The 24,548-nt window shown below is 43.8% G+C and overlaps 1 protein-coding gene and 1 pseudogene across 2 annotated transcripts in view; one reads left to right on the top strand and one right to left on the bottom strand.

The window, feature by feature from the left end:
- LOC147604068 (uncharacterized) overlaps positions 1-6,166 on the top strand; it is a 49,809-nt gene extending 43,643 nt beyond the window's left edge. The window contains exons 5-7 of the mRNA XM_086795273.1: positions 3,869-5,051; positions 5,135-5,456; positions 5,579-6,166. Of these exons, the coding sequence (XP_086651399.1) occupies positions 3,869-5,051; positions 5,135-5,456; positions 5,579-6,052 (1,979 nt within the window). The 3' untranslated portion in view covers positions 6,053-6,166. The remainder of the gene's footprint in view (positions 1-3,868; positions 5,052-5,134; positions 5,457-5,578) is intronic.
- The window catches only part of LOC147604067 (TOM1-like protein 3), a 167,117-nt pseudogene extending 143,021 nt beyond the window's left edge, over positions 1-24,096 (bottom strand). Inside the window, exons 1-2 of the transcript XR_015265436.1 lie at positions 23,514-24,096; positions 13,140-13,218 (exon numbers count right to left, since the gene is read on the bottom strand). The product of XR_015265436.1 is annotated as a TOM1-like protein 3 (transcript). The remainder of the gene's footprint in view (positions 1-13,139; positions 13,219-23,513) is intronic.
- Positions 24,097-24,548: the final 452 nt, after the last annotated feature.

Genomic DNA, 24,548 nt, shown 5'->3' with positions numbered 1-24,548 from the left:
AATGGCCATGTTGTAATCATCTAAAACTTTTCCATTGAAATTGAATAAAGAAATACCGAAAGGGGCGCCAAGCTTTGGGGCCAATAGGTGTCGTTCTCTTTCTTGTGTTGGAGCACTCTAGCTCCTGTTTATTCGTTTATTGGCTGGACTACAATTGGATTGGGTGACTACTAGTCTACCGCACTTTGGTTTCTACCAGAGGCCGGTTTCAGTCACCTTTTGCAAGAATTTATTGAATCAAACCATGGGTACAAAGTGCCTCAATCTTTAAAATCAATATAAAGAGGGAGTGCTCCAATTTATAGGTTTGAGACTTCAATGCTCTAGAATGGAAAGAGTAAGATCCAAATGACAAGTGGCTACTTTAATTGACAAGTGTTAAGCTAAATTGACAAGTGTAAGGTGAAATGAGAAGTGTAGGGACACTTGTCCCATTCTAGATGCCACTTGTCTTAATTTAAGAAGTGATTCTTCCATAAGCTTCTATGCTAAAAATATCCCAACTCGTAAAGGATTTGACATAGGTGCTTTAGTAAGTCTTGAAAGTTGATCCTTGCGAAATTCCAAAGGTTTTGACGCAAGCAGAATTTCCATCAGAGCCTGCCAAAAATAACAACTCTCCTGGATTCTAGGAGTTGCATGCTTTGGGTCCAAGAAGGCTTCGTTTGTAAAGATTCACCTATTCATGGTTTGTTCAAATGATTTGAGCATCTGGTTTCGCGTTTGAAACCACTCATCACTCATCTCGGCATTCTGGTCAATTTGACCACCCGAGTGCTAATTCCAGTCATCTAGGCATCTTATCTATGACCAATCAACTGAAGACTTTGGGCATTTTGGCCAATTTGACCACCCAAGTGCTAATTCCAGTCATCTAGGCATCTTATCTATGACCAATCGACTAAAATAGACATTATCATTCTAGCTTAATTAGTTACTCCAAAGATATATAAATCACAATTCATGCTTCATGAGCTATCTGGTAATTACCAACTCACATATGGAACAGTTTTGAGCAAGACAATGATCAATTCGAAGAACAAAGTAGGAGGCTCGTTACATAGTCACCTTTTGCAGGAATCTATTCAATCAAACCACGGGAGAAGTGTTTTATCCAAATAAAGAGGGAGTGGTCCAATTTAAAGGTTTGAGACTTCAATGCTCTAGAATAGAAAGAGTATGCTCCAAATGACAAGTGGCTACTTTAATGGACAAGTGTTAAGCTAAATTGACAAGTGTAAGGTGAAATGACAAGTGTAGGAACACTTCTCTCCTTCTAGATACCACGTCTTAATTTAAGAGGTGATTCTTCCATAACCTTCTATGCTAAAAATATCCCAACTCGTAAAGAATTTGACAAAGGTGCTTTAGTAGGTCTTGATCCTTGCGAAATTCCGAAGGTTTTGACGTGAAGGGAATTTCCATCAAAGCCTGCCAAAAATAGCAACTCTCCTAAATTCTAGGAGTTGCATGCTTTGGGTCCAAGAAGGCTTCGTTTGTAAAGATTCACCTGTTCGTGGTTTGTTCAAATGATTTGAGCATCTGCTTTTGCCTTCGAAACCGGGCGTCTGGTCTATGACCAACCAACTGGCCAATGACCACCCGGACATAATCACCTACTCAAAGATATACAAATCACAATTCATGCTCCATGAGCTATCTGGTAATTACCCACTCACATATGGAACGGTTTTGAGCAAGACAATGATCAATTTGAAGAACAAAGAAGGAGGCTAGTTACATCCCTCCCCCTTAGAATCTGTCTTGGCCTCTGATGGATGCGAAGTGGATGGAGGAGGGTGACTTAGCAGATTCACCTCAGGATTTGCAGCTTTATCTTGATGCCTTTGAGTTGGAGTCGCCTCTTGTTACGGCTCATTCAGGTTCAGCAGAGCATAGGTCTGGAGCATTGCCTGATGCTCAAGAGGGGGGTAGCACCTCCACTCCCTTGTTACAGTCAGGCTCATTTATATCTAGGAGTCGCTTGGTGATATCTTTGTATTCACCCGAAGGTACTGAGGCCGACAGTACATCTGCTTATGGGACTTCTATGATCTTGTGTTCTAGACACATGAGATGGTAAAGTTGGGTATGGTTCATAGTTGGCCGCACCTTGAACTATAACTGCAACTATGAATAACTCTATGGAGGGCATATGTCTTGCGAGCAATCCTAGAGTTGGTTTGGTTCATGGCTATATGGATCGAACTCTATTTGTGCATGTATGCATACACTTTTTGAGGTAGAGGTATTTTTGTATTCTGGTGCCATTGGATCCTGGTACCATTGAGAATACATTGGGAAATACTCTGGACTGTGTGGTGTGATGCATGTATGCTGGTATGATTCATCAAGTGCTTTATTATGTCATGGATGCACCACTGGGTGTGACTCCTGCGGGATGGCCATGAGACATATGTGGGAAAGTACTTAGTGGATGTAGTGTTTGGATGCATTGAGTGCTTTCATATGCTCATGTTTTACCTTCAGTCGTGGGTCCTGCGGGATGTCCATAAGCGTAAGGCTTGCGAGCAGCCCTTAGACTGTTACTTTAGAGTAGGTAGAGCAACTTGAGGAGCATATTGTTTGCGAATGCATGTGTGTCATGCATATGTGTGCCATATGTAGAATGATGCATGGTTTTGTTTTTGGCTAACACAGTTAACGTGTTTCCATTTGATTTTAGACTTTTGTTGTAGGTTCTGAAGGAACAAGCAAGAGGTGTTTGTCACTTTGGTGTGACAGTATGGCCTATTGTGCAGGATGATTGTTTTATCACCCAGATGCATTGGAGGGCCATTGTTTTTGCCATATGGGGTGTCTTTGCTCATAAGATGCTTTACTGTGCCATTGAGTGCAATCGAGGACGCTTGCCATTTTTCAAGAGGGGGGTATGTCACGACCCTGTGTTTTTTCTCTGGACAAGATGCAGGTGTGCACGGGGACATGGTGGACAGTGTCAATGGCATCAGGTTGGAGTCAAAAAGTAAACCCATGTGTGTACAACCCCAAGTGTGAAGGGGGGCAAAGAGACTTTAAATTGAAAAGGTTTTATAACCTTTGGTGACCAAAAATTAAAGTTTCAAAAGTTTTAAAACTTGGGAGGCCCCTAAGCAATTTTTAGAGGCTACTCCACTTTTGGAGGCCTATCTCTCTCTTTTCTCCCTCTCTCTAGCTTTTTGGAAAAAAGGGTGCAACTTCTCATGCGTGGAAGGGAGCAGTGTTGCATAGAAACGCGTTTCATACACTTTTGAAACGTACGAAACGTTTCTAAACGTTTCGTACAATATGAAACGCGTTTCATACAACATGCAGTTTTTAAAAACCTTAAAAAACGTTTTCTTTCCTGGATTCGTACGGCGCATATTATCACGCTTCCCAGTGGCCGCCGCATGCGAGTTCGCCGATTTGCATGCCATCCTTCTTGTCCTTCCATCGCATCTGTCGACCCCCAGCTCCTTGGTGTCCTTGGGCCTTGTGGAGGTCTTCCAAAGGGGTAAAGTCCTGTTTTGCTTTAAGTTGGTTTTCTCTGCACAACTCACAAAACAGCACACTTTTTTCTCTTCCATCAATATTTATGGCATATCTTCCACGGTGTCGCACTTGCACGGCCAACAATCTGCATTTATCCTCGTCTTGTAGGATGCCTCGAACAGGTGATTCTCTTTGGAACAATGTCACCTTCGAGTCTAGATATGGTGGCTCAGGCTCCGGAAAGTGGAAATGCAACTTTTGTGCTGATAAGCACCATGGCAGTGTCACCAGGTTGAAGGCACATTTCTCACAAACAAAGGGTTTCGACATTGGGCCATGTAAGCATGTGCCACAAGAAATCTATGATAGCCTCAAGGCTTGGAAGGCCATGCAGCTAGGTATATCCCCAATCTGGGAGAGCCTGAAGCACGTCAAAGTGTCTCCAAGAGGACTCGCAATATCAGAGAGGAAGATACCAGTGGTGAGGTTGCAGGTGGTGTTGCAGGTGGTTCTAGCTCGGCACCTCGAGCCAAAAGAACTAGTCTTCCAGTGTTCAAGAAAGGACATGTACAGGCAGGGATGCAAAAGGCTGCCATGAAAGAGGCAACGAGGGAGTTGATGAAGTTGTTTATTCAATGTGGATTATCCTTCCACATTGTCAGGACTCCTCGATGGAAGAAGGCAATGAGAGCTATCTCCCGCATTGGGTGTGAGTGGGATGGCCCCTCCTACGAGACATTGCGCACTACTGAGCTTCGCAAGGAGCAACTGGCTGTGGAGATGGAGATGGAGCCTCTCAAGGCCACTTGGGCAAAGTATGGTTGTACTTTGCTTTGTGATGGATGGACAGATGCGCGGAAGAGAAATGTGTACAACATTCTTGTGTCCTCCTGCAAAGGCACAATGTTCATTCGTGCCATAGATGCATCGGTGCCAGGGATAGTGGTTACAGGGGAGCTCATTATGTCCCACATGCGCCAGGCAATCAATGAAATTGGGCCTGATAACATTGTGCAGGTGATCACGGACAATGGGTCCAATTGTGTATCCATGGGCAGGATGTTAGAGGAGGAGTTCCCCAAGATTGTGTGGACACCTTGTGCAGCACACAGCCTTGACTTGATGATTGAGGATGTGGGAAAGCTTGATTGGGTGAGCCATGTATTTTCAGCTGCATCTACCATGGTGAACTTTGTCACAAAGAGGCCAAAGGTTTTGAGCATGTACAGGGCCAATAGTGATCTTGAGCTTCTAAAGCCCTCCAAAACTCCGTTTGCATATATGTTTATTGTGGTGGAGAGACTAGTGAGAGTGCGACATGGCTTATTACGCACTGTTGTGTGTCGTGAATGGACAGCATGGGAGGACAAGGATGAGCCCAAGTCTATAGCATTCTCTCGTATGGTCATGAGAGATACTTGGTGGCAGGATGCAGAGGGACTTGTGAAGGCACTTCAGCCCATGTATAGTGTCCTTCGGCTCACAGACATGGAGGGAAGTACCATTGGGCTGCTTTATGAGTTCATGGACAGAATTGGTGAAGCTCTCAATGATTTCACTACCTTGTCGCGTGACAGGTGCTCACCCTTGGGCTTTAACTTTAGTCTTTGAGTTATTTTATAAATCTTGATCTCTTATGTGTGTCACATGTTACATGCAGAGTTCAAGATATTAAGGAGATCTGGAATCGGCGTTGGGATTGGTTTCATAGGCCAATCCATGCTGTTGCTCACATTTTGCATCCCCTTTGGAGGAATGAGGAGCAATACCTCAATGAGGAGCTAGAGTCAGGATGGATCGAGTACATTACCAAGTTGGTGGGAGTGGGAGGTGATATACAGCTGATGAGAAAGCTCGAGGATGAGCTTCTCATTTACCGCAACGGTAGCCATATGTTTGGGCGAGCTACTGCATTGCTCAGGGAGACACAGTTGGAGCCAGTGTCTTGGTGGGAGAAATACGGTATTGGGACACCCAACTTGGTAAGGTTTCTTGATTCTTGAATCTTGTATCTTTGTCTCGTGAGTCCTATTCTTTCAAAATCTACATTCAAATGCTACTCTCTTTTTGACTCTAACTTAACATTCTTTTTTGTGCAATGTAGAGACGGATTGCACTGAGAGTTCTCTCCCAAGATTGCAGTTCAGGGCCTTGTGAGAGAAACTGGAGTACATGGGCTCTTTTTCACACGAAAAAGAGAAATAGACTGTCCTCAGCACAATTGGAGAGGCTTGTCTTTTGTCATTGCAATCTCCGATTGCTAGAACAAAAGGGTCATCCCATTGAGCCTCGCCAAGTGAATCCAGATAAGATTGATATCATGAAGTGCAAGGAGATTCCCGACATTCCTCAGGAGGAGAGAGACATCTATTCTATGCTCTATGAGGAGATCATGGCTCCGGCTCGCACTACACGATCTTCTCGAGAGGCTAGTACTAGTGGTGCACCTGCACCTCTAGAGGATGAGGCCTTTGAGGACTCGGCTACCGGCAGTGACCTTGAGAGTGAGGCTACAGAGGCAGAAGATGCAGATGAGGATGAGCATGAGGATGCAGATGAGGATGCAGATAGTAGCTAGCAGCTGCCAGTATCATTTTATTTGGACATGTTATTTAGTTTGAACTTTGGACATGTTATTTATTTTGATCTTGGATTTAGAGTCATGAATCATCACCCATGTGGTGATGCTTTTGATTTTTGTTTAGTCATCAGTGATCACCCACGTGATTTGTGATATCATCATATCTTACATGTATTCTGTTTTTATTGAAATGAATTCAATGTGGTCTCTTAAAAGTTCTATCAATATTTTTTTCTTTTGTATATTTCAAGAAAAAAATATACATGTTTTTTCTGTTTTGTATGAAACCTTTTTTTACCCGTTTCTTACCTTTTATGAAACGTTTCAAAACGTATGAAACCCGTTTCATACCTGCCGTTTCTGAAACGCCTGGCAACTATGGAAGGGAGGAGAAGTGGACTGCTTATGTTGGCTGCGCACAGGAGAACTCATGCAGATCTGTACGGCTGCTACAGGTACAGCGTACGGATGCTGAAGGTACTGGCGGCGGCTGCTACAAGCGGCTGCAGTTGCTAGTACAGGCAGCGCAGGCAGGTACGACAACAGGTACAATACTGTACGACTGCTGGTACAGTGTACGAACAGGGCTGGACTGCAGGTTGTGCTGGACGGGGAGCAGGTTTTCTCGTGCTTCTGTCTCTCTCTCATGGAAGCAAGCGATGGGCTGCAGGCAGCTGTAGGTAGCGCACAACTGCAGAGGCGTTGGACTGAACAGGGCATGGGAGGCTCTCTTGGACAGAGGGGACTGCAGGAGAAACAAAGGCGTACACGTGGGGACAGCCAGTACTGCTTTCTCTCTCTCTCTCTTTCTTTCTCTCTGCTGAAAAGTGGATAGGCCTGCAGGAAGGTCTGGGCGGGCAGATGCAGCACAGACACGTGCTTTACTGGCTTGGAAGAGAGGTTGGTGGGCTGGCTGCAAAAAGCGCCCAGCCAACAGATTCTCACGCTCTCTTTCTCTTGGAAGGAGGCGGGCAGAAGGAGGCGCATAGCCGGGACTGTTTTCGGACAGTTTATGGGCTGTTTTTGTTTGGCTGCAAATTCAGCTATGTGCTTGGGTTTTTGGCTGCAAGTACAGGTCATTTGGTTATGTTCCTTGGCATGGGAGTGATGCAAGCTCGCATGGCTGCGTGCTCATGGAGCAGATTGTTTTCTTCCTGCTAGAAAGGAACAGAGGGACCTACAGTTATGGGCATCTCTATGTTGCCAGAAGTTTCAAAGGGAAACAGGCCTAAGGGTTTCATGTGGAAACAGGTCGTAGGTTTCTCGAGGAAACATGTATTTGGGTTTCTCCAGGAGATAGGTCACATGCAGCTGATTGGGCAGGGGACAGGGAATCCATGACAGAGATGGATAGTACCCTTGGAAGGTAGAGAGGGTTGGTACAGGTGTGTCGACTGTATGGTATGCTGTGCTGTGATACTCTTTTGAGAGACAGTTTGGGAGTCTGTGTTGTGATGCAGAAGCACTGGATGTGTCAGGGTGTGATGCTGTTCATAGTGTGAGAGGCTATGGATGGTTGTGGCAGCCTTGATCATGGGAGAAAGCTTCTGTATGCAAACTCAATGTGAGAGAGTCTTTCGATGTGAACGATGGCTGAACTTGTTTGTGGATGCCGAGTGGACAAGAAACCATGATGCAGGTTCTTTGCAGGCTTCAGGAGTTCTACTGTGACGACTGAGTTCCCAGCCTTATATTGTAATCAAAGCTCTTATAATCAATTAAAGAAATACCGCAAGGGGCGCCACTGCGTTTTGGGGCCAATCGGTGTCCGTGTACTGTTTGCAGGAGCACTCTAGCTCCCCCTGTTTGTTTTCCTTTTCTAGGTCCTCAATGGCGTTGAAGTGTTTTATGTACGAGTGTTTGTTTCACCGCCCGTCAGGCCGGTTTTCAGCAGGAGTATTGGTGAGACCAAAGGATAACAGAAGAAATTCATATGGCCCAAAGGTAGTCCTGAACGCTATTTTGTGCACATCCTTTGGAGCAATCCTGATTTGATGGTAGCCACTCTTCAAGTCTATCGTGTTGAACACTTTGGATCCATGCAACCTATCTAGGATATCATCAATCCTAGGTATGGGAAACCCGTTCTTTATAGTAATCAATTTATTATTTGAGGGCTCTATAATCCACGCACATGCGCCAAGACCCATCCTTCTTCCGGACTAACAATACTGGCAAGCAAAAAGGTGAAGAACTAGGCCTAATCAAACCCTTTTCCAATAACTAATTTACGTGCTTCATAATCTCTTTCTGCTGGGCTAGGCTTACGGGGTAAGGTGACCGGTTTGGAGGCGAACTCCCAAGAAAGAGGTTGATCTAATGATCTTCTATACTCTCTCGCAATAGTTTATCTGGTAAAGAATCTACAAAACAATCTTCATACCTCTTTAAAAATCAATCCTCTCCGTATTCAAACTAGAGAGGGGATCTTTAGGCTCAGACTCTTTATTTTTAGAGTCTTTTACAAAATCGGAACAGAAGATTTCATTGCTTTGGAAACTTGGAAACCTACACTTGCTTCGGTCCCAATCAATGGCTAGATCAATTCTCCTATGCCAAGGCATACGGAGTACAACATCACAATGGCATAGATTTCCCATAACAAAATTCTCATGATCTACATACTCCCCTATCTCAATCCCAAGTTTCCCAAGGATTAGGGTGATCTGAGATTCCATCCCTCCAAAGGCAACACCTAACGTTTCCGGAGTGCCAAACCTTTCCTTAGGCACTTTGAGAGCTTTAATGATCTGAGGATGGATATAAAGGTGAGTAGCACCAATATCAAAGTGGATAAGAACAGGCTGATTGGCAACCTTGCCCCAAGCCATAAACAACTTCCTCTTCTCTGAAGGAGTATCATCGAGTTGCACAAGTTCTTCACGGAGAGCATTCACCTAGTTCATGAAGTAACTTCACAAGTAGCTACCAAGCAGGTGTTCAAGCCTGGACAAAAGAGCGTCAAGTTTGATACTTTTTATGGTAAGAGAGATTCTTAAAAAGGTTTTTCTTTCATTAGGCAATTCGATGCTGCTTTTGGTGGTGAAGATTATTCAGAAAAGTCCAAGATCAGGATGGCGAGAATATACTTGAAGGATGCCGCCTTGAATTGGTGGCTCAGGAGATGTTCAATAAGAAGTTTTTATCCTCATTCTTTGAAGCTGATGTGCAACAGGAATGGGATGAATTGAAGCAGAAGCAAGGGGAGAATGTTGAAACTTATATCAATAAGTTTGCTGCAACCTCTCTCAAATTCACCTCTCTCAATGAAATTCCCTCAAATATGGAGATGAGAAAGTTTATCCATGGCTTACATCTAACGCTTCAACGGTTAAGTAGCTCAAGATACAACCATAGAAACGGAAAGATTGCATATGCCTTGGACAATTGAGAAGTCTTACAAAGAAGAGTCCCTAAAGAAGAAGGCCAAGGTGTTTGACCAAAAGAAGTCAGAACAACAAGAGCAGAAGCCGAAGGACAGTCGTAAACCACCTCTGCCATCCAAAAGGAAGCTTATGTATCAATAGCGGGCAGAGTATACCAAGGAAAATGCTTCAACTATGGAGAAAAAGGATATATGGCTGGAGAGTGCCCTAGTAAGTCAAAGAAGGAGAATCAACTGCAAAAATCACCTTGCTACACTTTTCGCCATAACAACCTTAGGCAAATCAGCCACCATGGACATTTGTGGTTCTTTGGCTTTCTTCTTGTCCTTATGTGGATTTTCAGGACAAGATGAGGCGGCTTAGGTATGGTGGGACTTCAAGGTTACAACTTGACTACCTCCTCTGATGATGGTGGGTGAAGTGAATTTCATGGTATTTGACTTTTCTGATGTAGAGACTCCTTTCATGTTGAGATAGGTTTTCGCTACAGCAACACCATCAATCGCAACAGCCTTCTCAGTAAGAAAGTCTTCAAAGACTTTACCTTCAACTCTAGCTTTAGCTCCTCTCCATCAAAGATTGAATCTCTAGATATGCTTCGAGCTCTTTGTACCTTTGAATCTTCTCATAATCTGAAAAAGACACCGTCAAAGTCGAGAACCTCCAAATTGTTGATGAATACTCTTCTCTCCTTCTCCTGACATGGTGAATGAGTGCTCCAATTTATAGGTTTGAGGCTTCAATGCTCTAGAATAGAAAGAGTAAGCTCCAAATGACAAGTGTCTATAGAGTAAGCTCCAAATGACAAGTGTCTACTTTAATTGGCAAGTGTTAAGCCAAATTGACAAGTGTAAGGTAAACTGATAAGTGTAGGGACACTTGTCTTATTCTAGATGCCACATGTCCCATTCTAGATGCCACATGCCTTCATTTAAGAAGTGATTCTTCCATAACCTTCTATGCTAAAAATATCCCAACTCATAAAGAATTTGACAAAGGTGCTTTAGTAAGTCTTGATCCTTGCGAAATTCCGGATGTTTTGATACGAACGGAATTTCCATCAGTCTGCCAAAAATAGCAACTCTCCTAGATTCTAGGAGTTGCATACTTTGGATCCAAGAAGACTTCGTTTGTAAAGATTCACATGTTCATGGTTTCTTCAAATGATTTGAGCATCTGATTTCACCTTCGAAATCACTCATCACTCATCTAGGCGTTCTGATCAATTTGACCACCCAAGTGCTAATTCCAATCATCTGGGCATCTAGTCTATGGAAAACTTTGGGCATTCTAACTTTTGGCCAATGGCCACCTGGAAATGGAAATGAGCATTCTAGCTTAATTAGCTACTTAAAATATATAAAAATCACAATTCATGCTCCATGAGCTATCTGGTAATTACCAACTCACATATGGAACAGTTTTGAGCAAGACAATGATCAATTTGAAGAACAAAGTAGGAGGTTGGTTACGGTAAGGGCTTTCCCAACACTTCCAGAAGACTCCTTAAATCCGAATAACTACCAGACTATTACCATTGGTCATACGTTGGCCAAATTATATGGAGCAGTTTTGGATGTTGAGGTTAGCTAACGGTTGACGGCCACAAGTCTTGTAGGTTCAACAGGAACAACTGAGCCTAGACCACATCTTTGCTCTTCAATCAATCATTGAGGAAACGAGGTGAGAGAACGAAGGCAACAAGTCTATTGTTGCTTGTGAATTCAGGAAGGCCTTTGACTTCTTTCCACGATCAAGGCTCTTTGCTCGCCTACAGGAATTGCATTTCCCTTCAGAAATGGCATTATACAAGTCTATGACGGGCCGTGTACCGAAACCCAAGGGTATGTCTAGCGAGCTCTACTGAACTATCGGGGTCAACAGGGTTGCCCACTCTCCTCACTCTTTTTGGTCTATACATTGATGAGATTTCAGATTTCATTGACAGGCTTGGAGGCACACAATCACCACTTGTTCAGGCAGTGACATCTATCGTACTGTATCCAGATGACATTGTCCTCGTACCAGATTCAGCGGAGAAAATACAGAGACATATGGATGTACTTCAGACATTTGTGAAGCGCAGGACCTTACCATGAATTTAGCAAAGATCAAGATTATGATTTTAACACCTCGCATCAAATTGCAGACAAATCTGCTTTCTCATACACAGGCAAGGCAGTTGAGATAGTCCCCTCATCACCTTCACTGGTCCAATATTCACTTTGCAGCGGGCTGCCAAGGCACGATTGGTGACAGGGTATGCTGCCTAAGCTCGCTTGAAGAGAGAATGCTTTCAGGCACACTTCCAGAACCGTGTGCAAAGAGCTGACTCTTTGACACATTGGTTACACCAGCTATGATGTGCAAGTAAGCCCTCGGTAGCCCATGAGATCGTCCTAGCAGCGTTTGGAGTAGCATCTCTAGTTGTTGATGCCCTTTTCCATGCGATCACTCACATCTCTCATGTTTATAAACTGTTCTAACTGTTGTCCCTAACGCGAAGACTACAGAACATCCCTCCTCTTGGATAACTGTGGACCAACATTGATCCACTACTTCATAGGAAAATTTACAAAAGAGGGCTAAGGAAGCACGGTGGTTGATTACTTCATACTGTTAACCCCAACATTTGAGTCATGGGCTAGTGGAGCAAAAAGATCTTGTTCCTACGCTTAACTCACAGCAGAAGTCCCATAATTTATGATCAAGTCTAATAGAGTCCAACTAAATTTGTCAGGGAGGGAGGAGAGGGATGGCACCCGAATAGGAAGGAGAAATCACTTTCCGAGAGGGAAAGGAAGAAGAAGGCTTCGATGATAAAGAAGAAAGGGCTTCTCTTTTGTAAGATCCCTGTTCCCACTGAGCAACGGATTCGGGGTACTGGCAGCGGAAGTAGCGCTTCTCGCGCGGGACAGGGTCTCACACTCGGGGCCTCGCCCACGGATATCCGGAGAAGAGACTAATCCGTCGGTTGTTCCAAAACCGAACCCGGAAAAACTTTCTTAACCGGAAGCACGGGCGATTCCACCAGGATAACTTTTTACTCTAACGTAGTCAAGATCATTTCTGATCGAGATGATCCAATTACATCTAGAAACTTGCACTTGGATCATTGGGATCAACGCTTTTTTCCCCATTCAAGAGGCACAGCCGTTGATTCCTATCCATAGAACAGTTACTGTCCGGGATTTTTTTTTTTTTTTCTATCGTAAAAACAAAAGTTTGAGTCTCGATTTACGGATCCATCAGTCCAGCCTAACCCCATCCAATCCCATGGGTTAGCCAACCGCCCAACCACTGTAGTGATGGGATCCAATTAAAAATTTGGTTAGGTTTTGTCCCGGGTACCAAGGAAACTGCATCCTCTTGCAATAATTCCTACGTCTTCTACCAAAAAAATTCTTTGTACGTGCCTTGCTTATGTTTTGCTTAATCACTATGTATAGTACAGGTTGTCAATTTGCTAATTAAAAACATCTTCAATTTCGCGCTTACTAGATCTAAAACCGTATGTAGAGTCTAGATGCTGGTCACTGATGACTAGTGCTAACAACAAATTCTTCATCACTTCCTCTCTCCAAAGTCCAAAAATATTCCATTCCACCTGAATTTTTCTCTCACAATACCAAGTGTCACCTTTGATAAGTGGTAAAGCTTAATTAATCCTAGCACCAATATGCTCAGCTGAATCATACCGTGAGAGCCAAAAGTTGAACCTTCGGATTCTTGTTCCCCAACCGTCTCTTAACAGCTTTTACAATGTCCTTTGCATGCCTGATCAGGAAAATATTCTTGTTAGACCAACGCAACTTTATTGGCTAGAACATCAAAACAAAACAAAATGAAAACAAATGGGTCAGCATCAAGAAATTTAAAACACAATTTGTGAAAGCTAGTAAATGAAGAGAAAAAAAAGTATGGAAAAAAAAACTGTGTCAAGTGGCTTGGTGGAAGGGGCTTACTTTTTTTAAAGAAAAGCTCCTCCTATTAGTAGAAATATGGCGTTCACTTAAAAGTAGATTGCAATTGTCTCATGAGGTAATGATACAATAGATGAGGGAGGCTACTTTGAGGTAAAGCCCATGAGGAATGATACAATGAAGTTCAAGCCACTTTGAGAGGGGAGGGGTCAATGTGCTACTTGTGGTCATGGAAGCCTACAATTCACACCCCCTAATAGGGAGCCCGATAGTCCTCCACGGAAGAGACCACCGTGGTCTGTAGCTGGCCTTGGCTGCCTACCATAAATGCTAAAGGGCTCTTCTCTCTCTCTCTCTCTCTCTCTCTCATGTTTCTATGTCTCTCTCTCTTGTTTCTATGTTCTCTCTCTCTCTCTCTCTCTCATGTTTCTATGTCTGTCTCTCTTGTTTCTATGTTCTTAGTATTCCATGATGAGTTTCCATGGATAGTTTCTCTCTCTCATGTTTCTCTGTCTGTCTCTCTCTCATGTTTCTATGTCTGTCTCTCTTGTTTCTATGTTCTCTCTCTCTCTCTCTCTCATGTTTCTATGTCTGTCTCTCTTGTTTCTATGTTCTTAGTATTCCATGATGAGTTTCCATGGATAGTTTTGTATCACCCCAATGAGATAGCTATGTTTATGTTTTCTTTCTGTTTTATTTTCCATTCCATGATGAGATACACCATGGACATTATTGTATCACTTTGGTCTCATAGGCCCATTGGGTCTTTAGTAGACGCGTGCTCTCTCTCTCTCTCTCTCTCTCTCTCTCTCTCAGCTGCTGCAAGAGCTCGGCCGAGAGGACTGACACTAGACAAAGCCATTGAGCTATGGAGAGCCCGATGCCCTCGACCTCGTGGTCCCCGCCCACGCCCGCATCACTACAGGAGGATTAGAGCCATCATCTCCCACCACCACAGGACTTTCTCCCGCCAGCCCAACTTTACTACATTGGGTTACATCCTATGCGGGATATTTTAGGGTGATATGAGAGCTGGACACTTCAATTACCAACAAGGTAAGGAAGATAACATTGCTTTGATACCAATGAAACTTGATGCAGTTGTGTAACAAACTATTCACTGCTAATCACACTTAGCCAACTTACCACTCAGAAATTTTCAGCAATTACTTGAGAGAGAAGAATGAAAGAGAGATAACCGACACAGCATAGACTCGGAACAATGAGAAGAGATTGGAAAAAATCAATGGCGATGGCTCACATGGGGGGATCAGAAACAATAGCTCCATCCTGGCCACGTAGCCTGCGAATGCTGTCTCTTCTCGTGTGGGGGCCGGCTATCTGAAAGAAATCCTGTGTGACTCTGTCGTCGGCTTGGGTCCAAAAGGAAGCTCTGGCATGGTACTTGAACTCCACCCTCCTCTCCTCTATGGATCTAATCTCCGTGCGGGCGGCGGCTATCTGACTCTCAATCCACGGGCTATCTGGGAAACTCTCCTGAAGCCGCTGTAAAGAAGCCCTACCCTTATGAGACGAGTGTCGTGGTGGTGTCAGTGGTCACGCACGGGAGGTGCACACGAGCTGAAGATGGGCAGCAAAGGGATGAAGGTCGCGCACCAGTTCAGGGCGGAAGAAGCTTACGGATGGTCAACAATGTTAAAGCATAGGGGTTTATCCTAGCTCTGATACCAAATGTAAAAGCTAGGGTTAGGGTTTGCAAGTACAATGCTAAGCTATGGTGGCTCAAAGATCTTCATGTCTTGTGTGTGTGTGTGTGGGAAGGATAGAGAGGAGAAAGAAAGAAAGAAAGTTGTATTAACGTCTACAAAGGCCAAAATGACCTATGAGACCAAAAGCTTACATCATGTCCATGAAATACATCATCATGGGTACTAAAAATACAATTCAAAGAAAGTAATAGGAGCCGAAATGTCCGATCTGATCCCAAATCCCTGGGAACAAACCTTTTGCTGCTAAGAAGATGTCTAACCACAGAGAGAGATCAAGATCACTGGCCCATTTCAGTGAGTCCGTAGAAGTTTCATCTTCAAGAAGAAGAGGTGGTGATGCTGACAGAGCAACTAGGGTACATGATGAAGGGCCCCAATCCTCAAGGTCGATAAGCCGCACACCGTATACTTCTCATGCCAATGGTGAAGCGACGCTCCTTCGTCGACTCAAAGAAATGGAGGACTTATCAACCGATCCGGATGTGCAAGCAGTGGTATCAAGAAAGGCCATCATCCATTCAAAGGTATCTAATTTCGAAGATTATGTGAAGAAGTCAAAGTTAGGTGATCCTTTGGTGTTTGCAAAGGAATATCTTCACGAGAAGGGAATCATTGGTCTGGATTCATCTCGGCAAGCGGTTTTCTTGGAGCCATGCATCCTAGCTCCCTCTAGTTTATCACCAGCGGAGTCACCAATGATGGTAAAAAAGGCGGCTGTACCAAACATCAAGGAGGAGAAGCAAGAGACTTGCAAGCTAGGAGATACGAGTGTAAAATTACCATATTATGATGGGAAGAACACTGACATCACAAAGATCTTAGCTTTCATTTCGGAGATTGATTTGGCCATCAAAAATCGTAATTATTCAGAAGAATCGAAACTCCATCAGGTAGCTATACATCTCAAAGAAGTTGCTAGTAATTGGTATCTAGCACTTGTTACCAGGAACCTCAATCCAAAAACCAGGGAGGAGTTCAAGGAGATGTTCAAAGCTCAATTCTTGCGCACGGACTTCAAGAAGGTGTGCATAGAGTGGGACAAGTTGGATCAACAAGGAGATAATGTACATTAATCGGTTATAGGATGTTTATCTTAAAGCCGTGATATGAAGTGGATGGTTAAGAGAAAGGGGCCTTCTTCCGAGGAGTACACTCAAAGAAGGCGAAGAACCAAGAGAAGCAAGAAAAGAAGCCTTACCCAGCCTCCAAATCATCCAATCTTAAAGATCAAGCCAAAAAGCCTAACCAATCTTTAAGAAGCTGACTAAGGAAGAGCTAGAGCAACCCATCAAAGAAGGAAGATGCTTCCAATGTGGACAAAAAGGGCACATGGCATGGGAGTGCAAAAAGAAGGACACTGAAAAGAGGACTGAAGAAAAAGAGATATCGAAGCCAAAGGTTGGCACCATCGCTGATGTGCAAGTTCTCGAATGCAGCCACGACGCTAAAGAAAGGAAACCATGGAAAGCATTTGGTAAGTTGAGAAACCAGCCCGTGGTTGTTATGATTGACTCTGGGTCTACTCAAAACTTCATCTCTGAAGAAGTAGCCCGAGCTGTTGGTCTATTGGAGAAAGACAAAGGTATATTCACTATTGCTGACACACTTTCTGGGCAACAACAAGCGCAAGTTGTTCCTGTGAAGGATCCTTTGAGGATTCACCTAGGAAGTTACTTGGACCATGTGGAGGGTCCAAGTGGACTTTCTCATAGGTCCTACTCAAGGGTGTGATGAGATGCTTGGCATGCCTTGGATGCACAAGGTCAATGTTGTACCACTCTCCAGCCAAGATGAAGACAAACTCAAGATCACTTGAACATATGAACTTTTTGCAGCGATTCAATGATTGTTTTAGTGAGTCCATTCCAAGAGAACTTCCGCCTGAGAGACCTAAAGATCATAAGATAGATCTCATTTCGGCTCCGAATCAAGCCCCTTACCGTGTGAGTGCTTCACAATGGGAAGAGATCATGAATCAAGAGTTGCTATAGAAAGGCATGGTCCGACCTACTCACTCTCCTTACTGCTCACCAGTTTTGCTGCCGGAGGCATGGTCTCTGAAGGAGCACGAGAAAGGCAGCTACAAGTGGGTTACCTCTACCTTCATGCAATACAATTATTGCACAGATGTGGCCCGTTACCCTACTCCTCCTGCTGAGTGCACAGTGGGGCTCGATTGAATCCCATTACCTTCGTTAATGATGCAGATTGTGCAGTGTACTCCCTCCTGTCTGTGTGCACCAGAGTGCCCTCCTACCTCTGGTTTTGCTTCTCGTCTGCAAAAGGAGGATGTGTGTGGATTATCAATCCTTGAATAAGGTTACCATAAAGAATAGATACCCTATTCCAAGAATTGATGATATCTTGGACACACTAAGTGGAGCTTCAGTTTTTAGCCAGATTGATTTGAAGAGTGGGTATCATCAAGTTCAAATTGCACCAGAGGATATCTCCAAGACAACATTCCGTACCACTTTTGGCCTCAATGAATTCTTGGTCATGCCCTTGGTCTAACCAATGCACCAGCTACCTTCAACCAAATGATGGATCGAATTTTTCGCTAACATAGAAGATTTTGTGGAACTTTCTTTGATGACATTATTGTCTTTTCACAAAATGAAGAGGATATAAGAAGCATTTAACTTTAGTATTTCAAGAGTTAAGAGCACATAAATTGCACATAAATCCAAAGAAGAGAGTTCTTTTTGCAAGAAATCAAGTATTGGGGCATATCATCCAAGCTAGTGTACGATTCCCGCCTCAGTTGCACCTAGAAACATACAATGTATGACAATTTTTGACAGATTCAGTAAGTTTTGCATGCTCATTCAATGCAAGCAGACAGCCTCAGCCGAGGACATAGCTCGCTTACTAAGTTGCAGTTGTCTAACGCATTCCATCCTCAAACAGATGGCCAACACAAAAATATACAGTCAATTGGCCTTTGACGTTCTCAAATCATACGGCCATGACTAGCAATCGAAATGGGAACAATATCTTCCTTTGGTTCAGGCAATCCTAAACGATACTCACTCATCGAGTATTGGTCGGACGCCGTACGAGGCAACATTTGGTCACCGGTTCTCCTCTCTTTTGACGAGACAAGTGTCACCATCTCTTGAGGCCAATAAAACCACCGAGACATTCTAGGAAATCATGGAGTCAGTTAAGGAGCACCTTGCCAAAGCTCGGGAAGCATATACCCGGCAAGCCAACAAATCCAGGCGAGATGTCAACTTTAAGAAAGGGGATTGGGTATATCTCCGCATCATGAAACAACGGCTAAAGCAAGTGGGTAAGCGTTGTCCCAAACTTTCATTCCGAAGTTTCGGCCCATTTCCAGTCATTCAAAAGTTAAGTGATGTCTCTTTGCCGAAAAGTTGGACCATGCACAATGTCTTTCATGTTTCTTAGTTGAAGCCATATGTAGGTCCAGCATTGCAAGATATATCAAAAAAGCAACAGCCAGATATGATCGACGAAGCTGAAGTCATAGAGCCAAAGCAAATTTTCCTCCACAGATGAAAGCATGGATCTAGTCAAAGAATACAACAGTTTTACACAAAGTTTAAAGACCACGGAACCCATGAAGAAATTTGGCTGGATGAAGAGTTCTTTCAGGAGTACCCCCAGTATTTGGCAGACTACTTGGATAGGTAGCCAGTCGGCTGCCTCACTTGGTCCCTACTTGCAGTCGGCCAGCTTGAATTCTCTTGAACAGCAATCAACCATCAGTATATTTTTTTTTTGCCTAGGGGGTTTCAACCGTTCTGTTTCTGATTCCGACCTCCATTTTCCCAAAAGATGAAGAGAAAGCCCTTAAATCAGATTTCGACCCTAAATGTTAGTATATCTTTAAAAATTGTTGAAATTGAAAGTTGTTAGGTGATAAGAATGATTAACCTCCTGCAAAATACAAGTAGCTAGATCAACAACCAGTAGCATGTAGACATTAGATGCTTAAGGATGAATGCCTATGTGTTCATGCATTCCCAAAACATCATTCGATGCAAGTTCATCAAGCAACTTAATGTGCATGTGCCTAAGGTGAATACCATCCGTTCAATACACTTTGTACTCTCCCCCATAAAGGTAAGAGTGCATAGTCCATCATGCTTTATAAAGCATGTCTAATCACACTTCCCCACTTAGGGATGGAAGTATGTCCATGGCCAATCATACTTCCCCGCTTAGGGATGGAAGCATGTCCATTCATGGGTTTGGAACTCATGTCTAATCATGAAGTGTGACGTGCTAGGTCAAACAACATGTCCAAGTTATATTTATCTTCAAGATTCTTGATACAAGATTCCATGTACATGGTTAGGGTTTGTCACAAACAAAGGTGGGTGACATACCTCCCCCCTATACTGCAGTTGTTCACAACTCAAAGGCATCCAAATAAGGGTTCAATACCTCTGGATGATCTTCAAGGTCTTCTGGATCCATCCACTGAGCATCCAAGGGTGGATAGAGTTAGATATCATCCCCTTCTTGCTGGCTTCCTATTTGGTGTCCTACTTTAGCCTCTAGGGCTGACCATGTTAGTCGGAGGGGCTGGTCACCCCTCACATATATATTTTACCCATATGTATTCCCCATTTATGGTCTTGGGTATTCCCAATCGTGTAGATATTTTAGCTCCAGTCGGCTGTCTTCATGTAGGTGTATATATAGCCAGCATGCCTCCCTCATATCTCATTGCTTGCCTAGCTTGTCTAGCTGCAGTCCCTCACATACGAGGTTTTCTCCCCTCTTGCTCGGGACATGTATTCCTTTGGATGATGATATTGAGAGCAGGTTCTCACCTGTGTTTCCTCTCCATCTCTCTCTCTCACACTGTCTCGTGTTTCCACTTTCCCTTCTTCCGCTGCACATTCTATCATGGTATCAGAGCGCCAGTGATTGTCAGCGTTGGATGCTCCCTCCTCTACCTCTTCAATTCTGCGTTTTTTCTGCCTATGGACAGATCTGCGTTTTTTGCTTTGAAGCTTGCGTTGAAGCTTTTCAAGGGTTGATTCATCCCTCTTTCGCAGATCCTCCTCATCAGGGCGTCAGTTTGCAGCCCCTAGGGAGCCTTACAGGGGGGGTTTTTTCTGGACAGCATACCTGCCCTTCTTGGCGACACCTTCCAGGGTTCTCAAACATTTTTTTTCAGGTTTGGACAGCAACATAGCTGTCCCAACAAGCTGCGTTTCTGGCCTGTGTGGGCTTGTTTTCCCTCGCCCTGATCTTGGAGCTCCCTGGGCTCCCTTTTGCCTGTCCCTTCTGGTTATCTTGTGCCATCCCTCCCCCCCTGATTGTACTTGTTCTCTGCAGCAGTTCTTGATCTGAGGCTTCAGCGTTTCCATATTTAGCCTATTTTACAGCCCCTTTTACCTCTGCGTTTTCAGATTTGCAGCCATGGTTGCTGCGTTTTTCTGAACCGATCTTGCTGGTAGCTCTACCTTCACTTGGGCTTCATCTATTGGACCCGAAGGTACCTTCTCTTCAGCGTTTTTCCTCATAGGAGGTGTGGACACTAGTTGACCTGAATTTTCAGGTTTTTAGCCCTTGTGTGGGTGCGTTTTCTTCTCTAGTGGACACAGATCTCTTGCAGAGGGGGTTTCTTGTTTGGATTGTGGCTTTGGAGGCAGTTTGGTACTTGAGGAGGATTCTGAATTTCAGATTTCAGTCAGCGTTTTGCTGATTTTGGAGCATCTATACCTGTGTTTTGTTCCTGGCCTTCACGGTTTCCCGGTTTCTACATGTTCCTTGCCTTCTGTTGGCGGTGGAGTGTTATTTTTGCTGGATAGCAGTGTTTTGGCCGCGTTTTGCTTCCCACATGAGTTTTCTACACTCAGAGGGGCCCTTTCTCTACGGCCAGCGCTGTAGAAAGAGAGTCCAACATCGGGGGAGAGAGAGAACGCCGACTGTTGCTTGAAGGATCTGTACGGCCAGCGAATTCAGAGATAGCCTTGCTGTCTCCCTTCTCCTGTGTGTATGCGCATCACTTCTCCCCTCCTTCATAGAGTCAACCCCCTCTATTTTAAGCCTATGCTTGCTTTTCCCATCGCTAAAAGTGGCAGCCCCTCCAAAAATACCACAAAACCCTCTTTTTGGGAGTTAAAAACAGGCGCCCACTTAAGGTGTTCACACAAGGTTTAAAAGATCAGGTCCACCTCATATATATATTCCTTGACCAAATCCCCGCATGTCCACCCACTTATAAATAAGTGTGAACAAAAATCCTTATAAACCATATAAGTGAGTGAAATCTTGTAAACTCATGTCCTATAATCCGCCTTCAGATAGAAATATGCCAAATAAGCCTTCACACATGTTCTGCGACAAGCCTTCACACATGTTCTGCGACAAGACTTGGCTTTACACACGCGTCTTCCATCCTGTGGCTTTGCTGCTTCTGTGGAAAAATCCCTGTTCACACCTTGTTTCTACCTAGTGTATAAAACACTGGACGAGGCGGGTGAGGGACCAAATAGTGACAATATCAACTGGTCGCAACTTGGACGAAAACTTCACAATGTGAAATTTATATGTCCACTAATACAGCATAAAGATATAACTAGAGAACATGCCCAAATTCACCATATAAGAAAGTGCAATTTATAACCTCATAGTAGTCATCCATAAGAAAATAAACCATCAACTCCATCATGCATAGTATGGACTAGATACTGTGACATCCCCACTAATGTCATCAGTGCCCAATCGTGGGTGTAGAACTGTTAGAAGCCATCTCCGTCTTTACCAGACACTAGGGCCTCTGTTGTGGGTGTGCCCACCCTTTGTAGGTGTTTTCTCATTTTTCCTCACTCCCCGTATTTTTTCCCATTTTTCTGTGGCTTGGGTGGCATTTCTGTGGTGGCAGGAGGTCTTAGTAGGTGGCCGACTGCAACTGTACGCCTATTGGTGTTGGCCGACTGAGTGTTACTGATCGTGGACATGTACATAGTGCTGGCCGACTGGTATATGTGCTGGCCGTGGAGTTTATAGGCCTGTCCTAGAGCAGGCCGATTGCACTATGGGGGCCATATAAATGGCCCCACACCCCTTGCCACTTTTGTATCTTGTACATTCTCGGGATCTTGTGTATATAGAGCACAGTTACACGCCCCTCTCTCTCTCTCCTTCTCTTGTGCTAGTTTTTCTGCACTGTTCTTGCTCTTGTGTTCCAAGATTTGGTCATCATCTCTGCTGCATATTCTGACAAGAACTTGGTATCAATATATGATCTCACACACACACACCCCCCCTACCCCCGCAAAGCACGCACACACACACACATAAGAGCATACATTCATACAAAGGTCTTTGTACTGAGTTTTTGTCAGAGCTCCGGAGATGCAAGGTGAACTCAGCCATAATGAAGCCTAGCACCAAGGGATCGTAAGAACTAGAAAGAATTATTACAACCAAAAGGTAGTTGATAGGGCATATGCACCACTAAAGATGGAAAGAACTGGACACAACGTGGACAAAAACTTCACAATGTGAAATTTGCATGTCCACTAATACATTATAAAGATATACCCAGATAAATCCAAGAACATGCCCAAATTCACCTTATAAGAAAGTGCAATTTATAACCTCATGGTAGTCATCCACAAGACAATAAACCATCAACTCCATCATGCATAGCGTGAACTAGATACTACAACATCCCCACTAACATCATCATTGCCCAATAGTGGGTGCAGAACTTGGTATCAATATATGATCTCACTCACACACACACACACACACACACCTCCCCCCAAGTGCACACACATAAGAGCATACATTCATACAAAGGTCTGTGTATTGAGTTTCTGTCCAAAGCTCCGGAGATGCAAGGCAGACTCAAAGATAATGAAGCCTAGCACTGAGGGATCGTAAAAAATAGAAAGAATTATTACAACCAAAAGGTAGTTGATAGGGCATATATACCACTGAAGATAGAAAGAATTAACACAATATCAAATGGCCGCAACCTGGACGAAAACTTCACAATGTGAAATTTGCATGTCCGCTAATACAGCATAAAGATATACCTAGATGAATCCAAGAACATGCCCCAACCGTACTTATGAATGTAGAAATAAGAAAGCACCTCATGAAATGCATGAGGGACTATATATTGGTGAACAAAAAGCAGAACATAATGTGGAAGAGATTCAGCAAGCGACTCTGATGGATGCCGCTTCCTTTTCCTTACCCTAAACCCCAAGGGCACGTTTTTGATACTGGCAAGGTAACACAATGAGCTACAGGGAGTACAATATAAGAAAGGAACACAGGCACAGTATGCGCTAAACATCTAATTGTTCTCTCTTAAGCTGGTTGGAAATGCATCGTGTGAGTGACTGCCTACTTTAGCCTCTTCATAACAGCAAAGGTCAAGCTACAAAAAGGGAATCAACAGGTTGAGTGAGCATACCCTGGATCATTATTGATGAGGTCGCAGAGCTCCATGTTCATGGCCCAGTCTGGTCCACTCAACATGTCACTGGTCGCTCGATCAACCAGGTTAGCCATGACGCCTCTTTCTGTATCCTTCGCAGGACTTAATCAAAACCCTAAAAGAGCTCAGAGATCACAGAGGAACCAGCAAGCGGTCACGAAGTGGATTCAACACAGTATGAGGCCCCTGCGATGCTGTGAGCGGATTAGGGCAAATCTCGCAGTATTCTGATACTGTGGCACAATCAGGGCAGCAGGGAAAAGCCTGAGCGATGTGTAACAAAAGCAGCCATAGCCAGCGCGCAGAAAAAACTTCCCCTACCACTCAGAATCGCCCTCCGTTTTTGGCTTTCTGCTTGGGCTATGATGAGCCTGGCCTTCTCCGTCATCCACGAGCAAAAATTCGACCTCCGAGTATACCCCCAATTTTATTTTATTTTTTTGGGTTAAGTGTTGCCTACTCAGAGAAAAAACGGGCTGCACCCTGCTCTTCCACGTCATCCACCTTTTTTGGGTACATCCAATTCCAATGCACCACCCGCCGCCTGCCCCATTTTCGTGTGGCAAACTCCAACTCGGATTCCCACTACCTAAAGGTTCCTTGTTACACATGCCCTTCACTGGACCTTCAGCCTTCTTTCCACCGCCCTTCTCCACCTGTAATCACTCCTCCCGAAAAGGGCCACGGAGTAGCCCTCTCTCTCTCTCTCTCTCTCTCTCTCTCTCTCTGTGTACATACGTATGTATGTGTGTGATATATTTATATTATTTATTTATTTATATTTATATATATCTATATCTATATCTATACCTATATGTATATGTGTGTGTATGTGTGTATGATGTATATTTAAGTGTGTGTATTCTCTGTATGTGTATGTATATCTATATCTATATCTATATATATGTATATCTATATATCTATATATATGTATATATGTATATCTATATATATATATATATATGTATGTATATGTATATCTATATATATATATATATATATATATATATA

Source organism: Cibotium barometz, chromosome 62 (assembly GCF_041138505.1).
Source record: "Cibotium barometz isolate CiBa-2024 chromosome 62, ASM4113850v1, whole genome shotgun sequence".
Classification (NCBI taxonomy): domain Eukaryota; kingdom Viridiplantae; phylum Streptophyta; class Polypodiopsida; order Cyatheales; family Cibotiaceae; genus Cibotium; species Cibotium barometz.
Note: the sequence above shows the minus strand (reverse complement) of the source record. Positions and strands in the feature narration are given on the sequence as shown.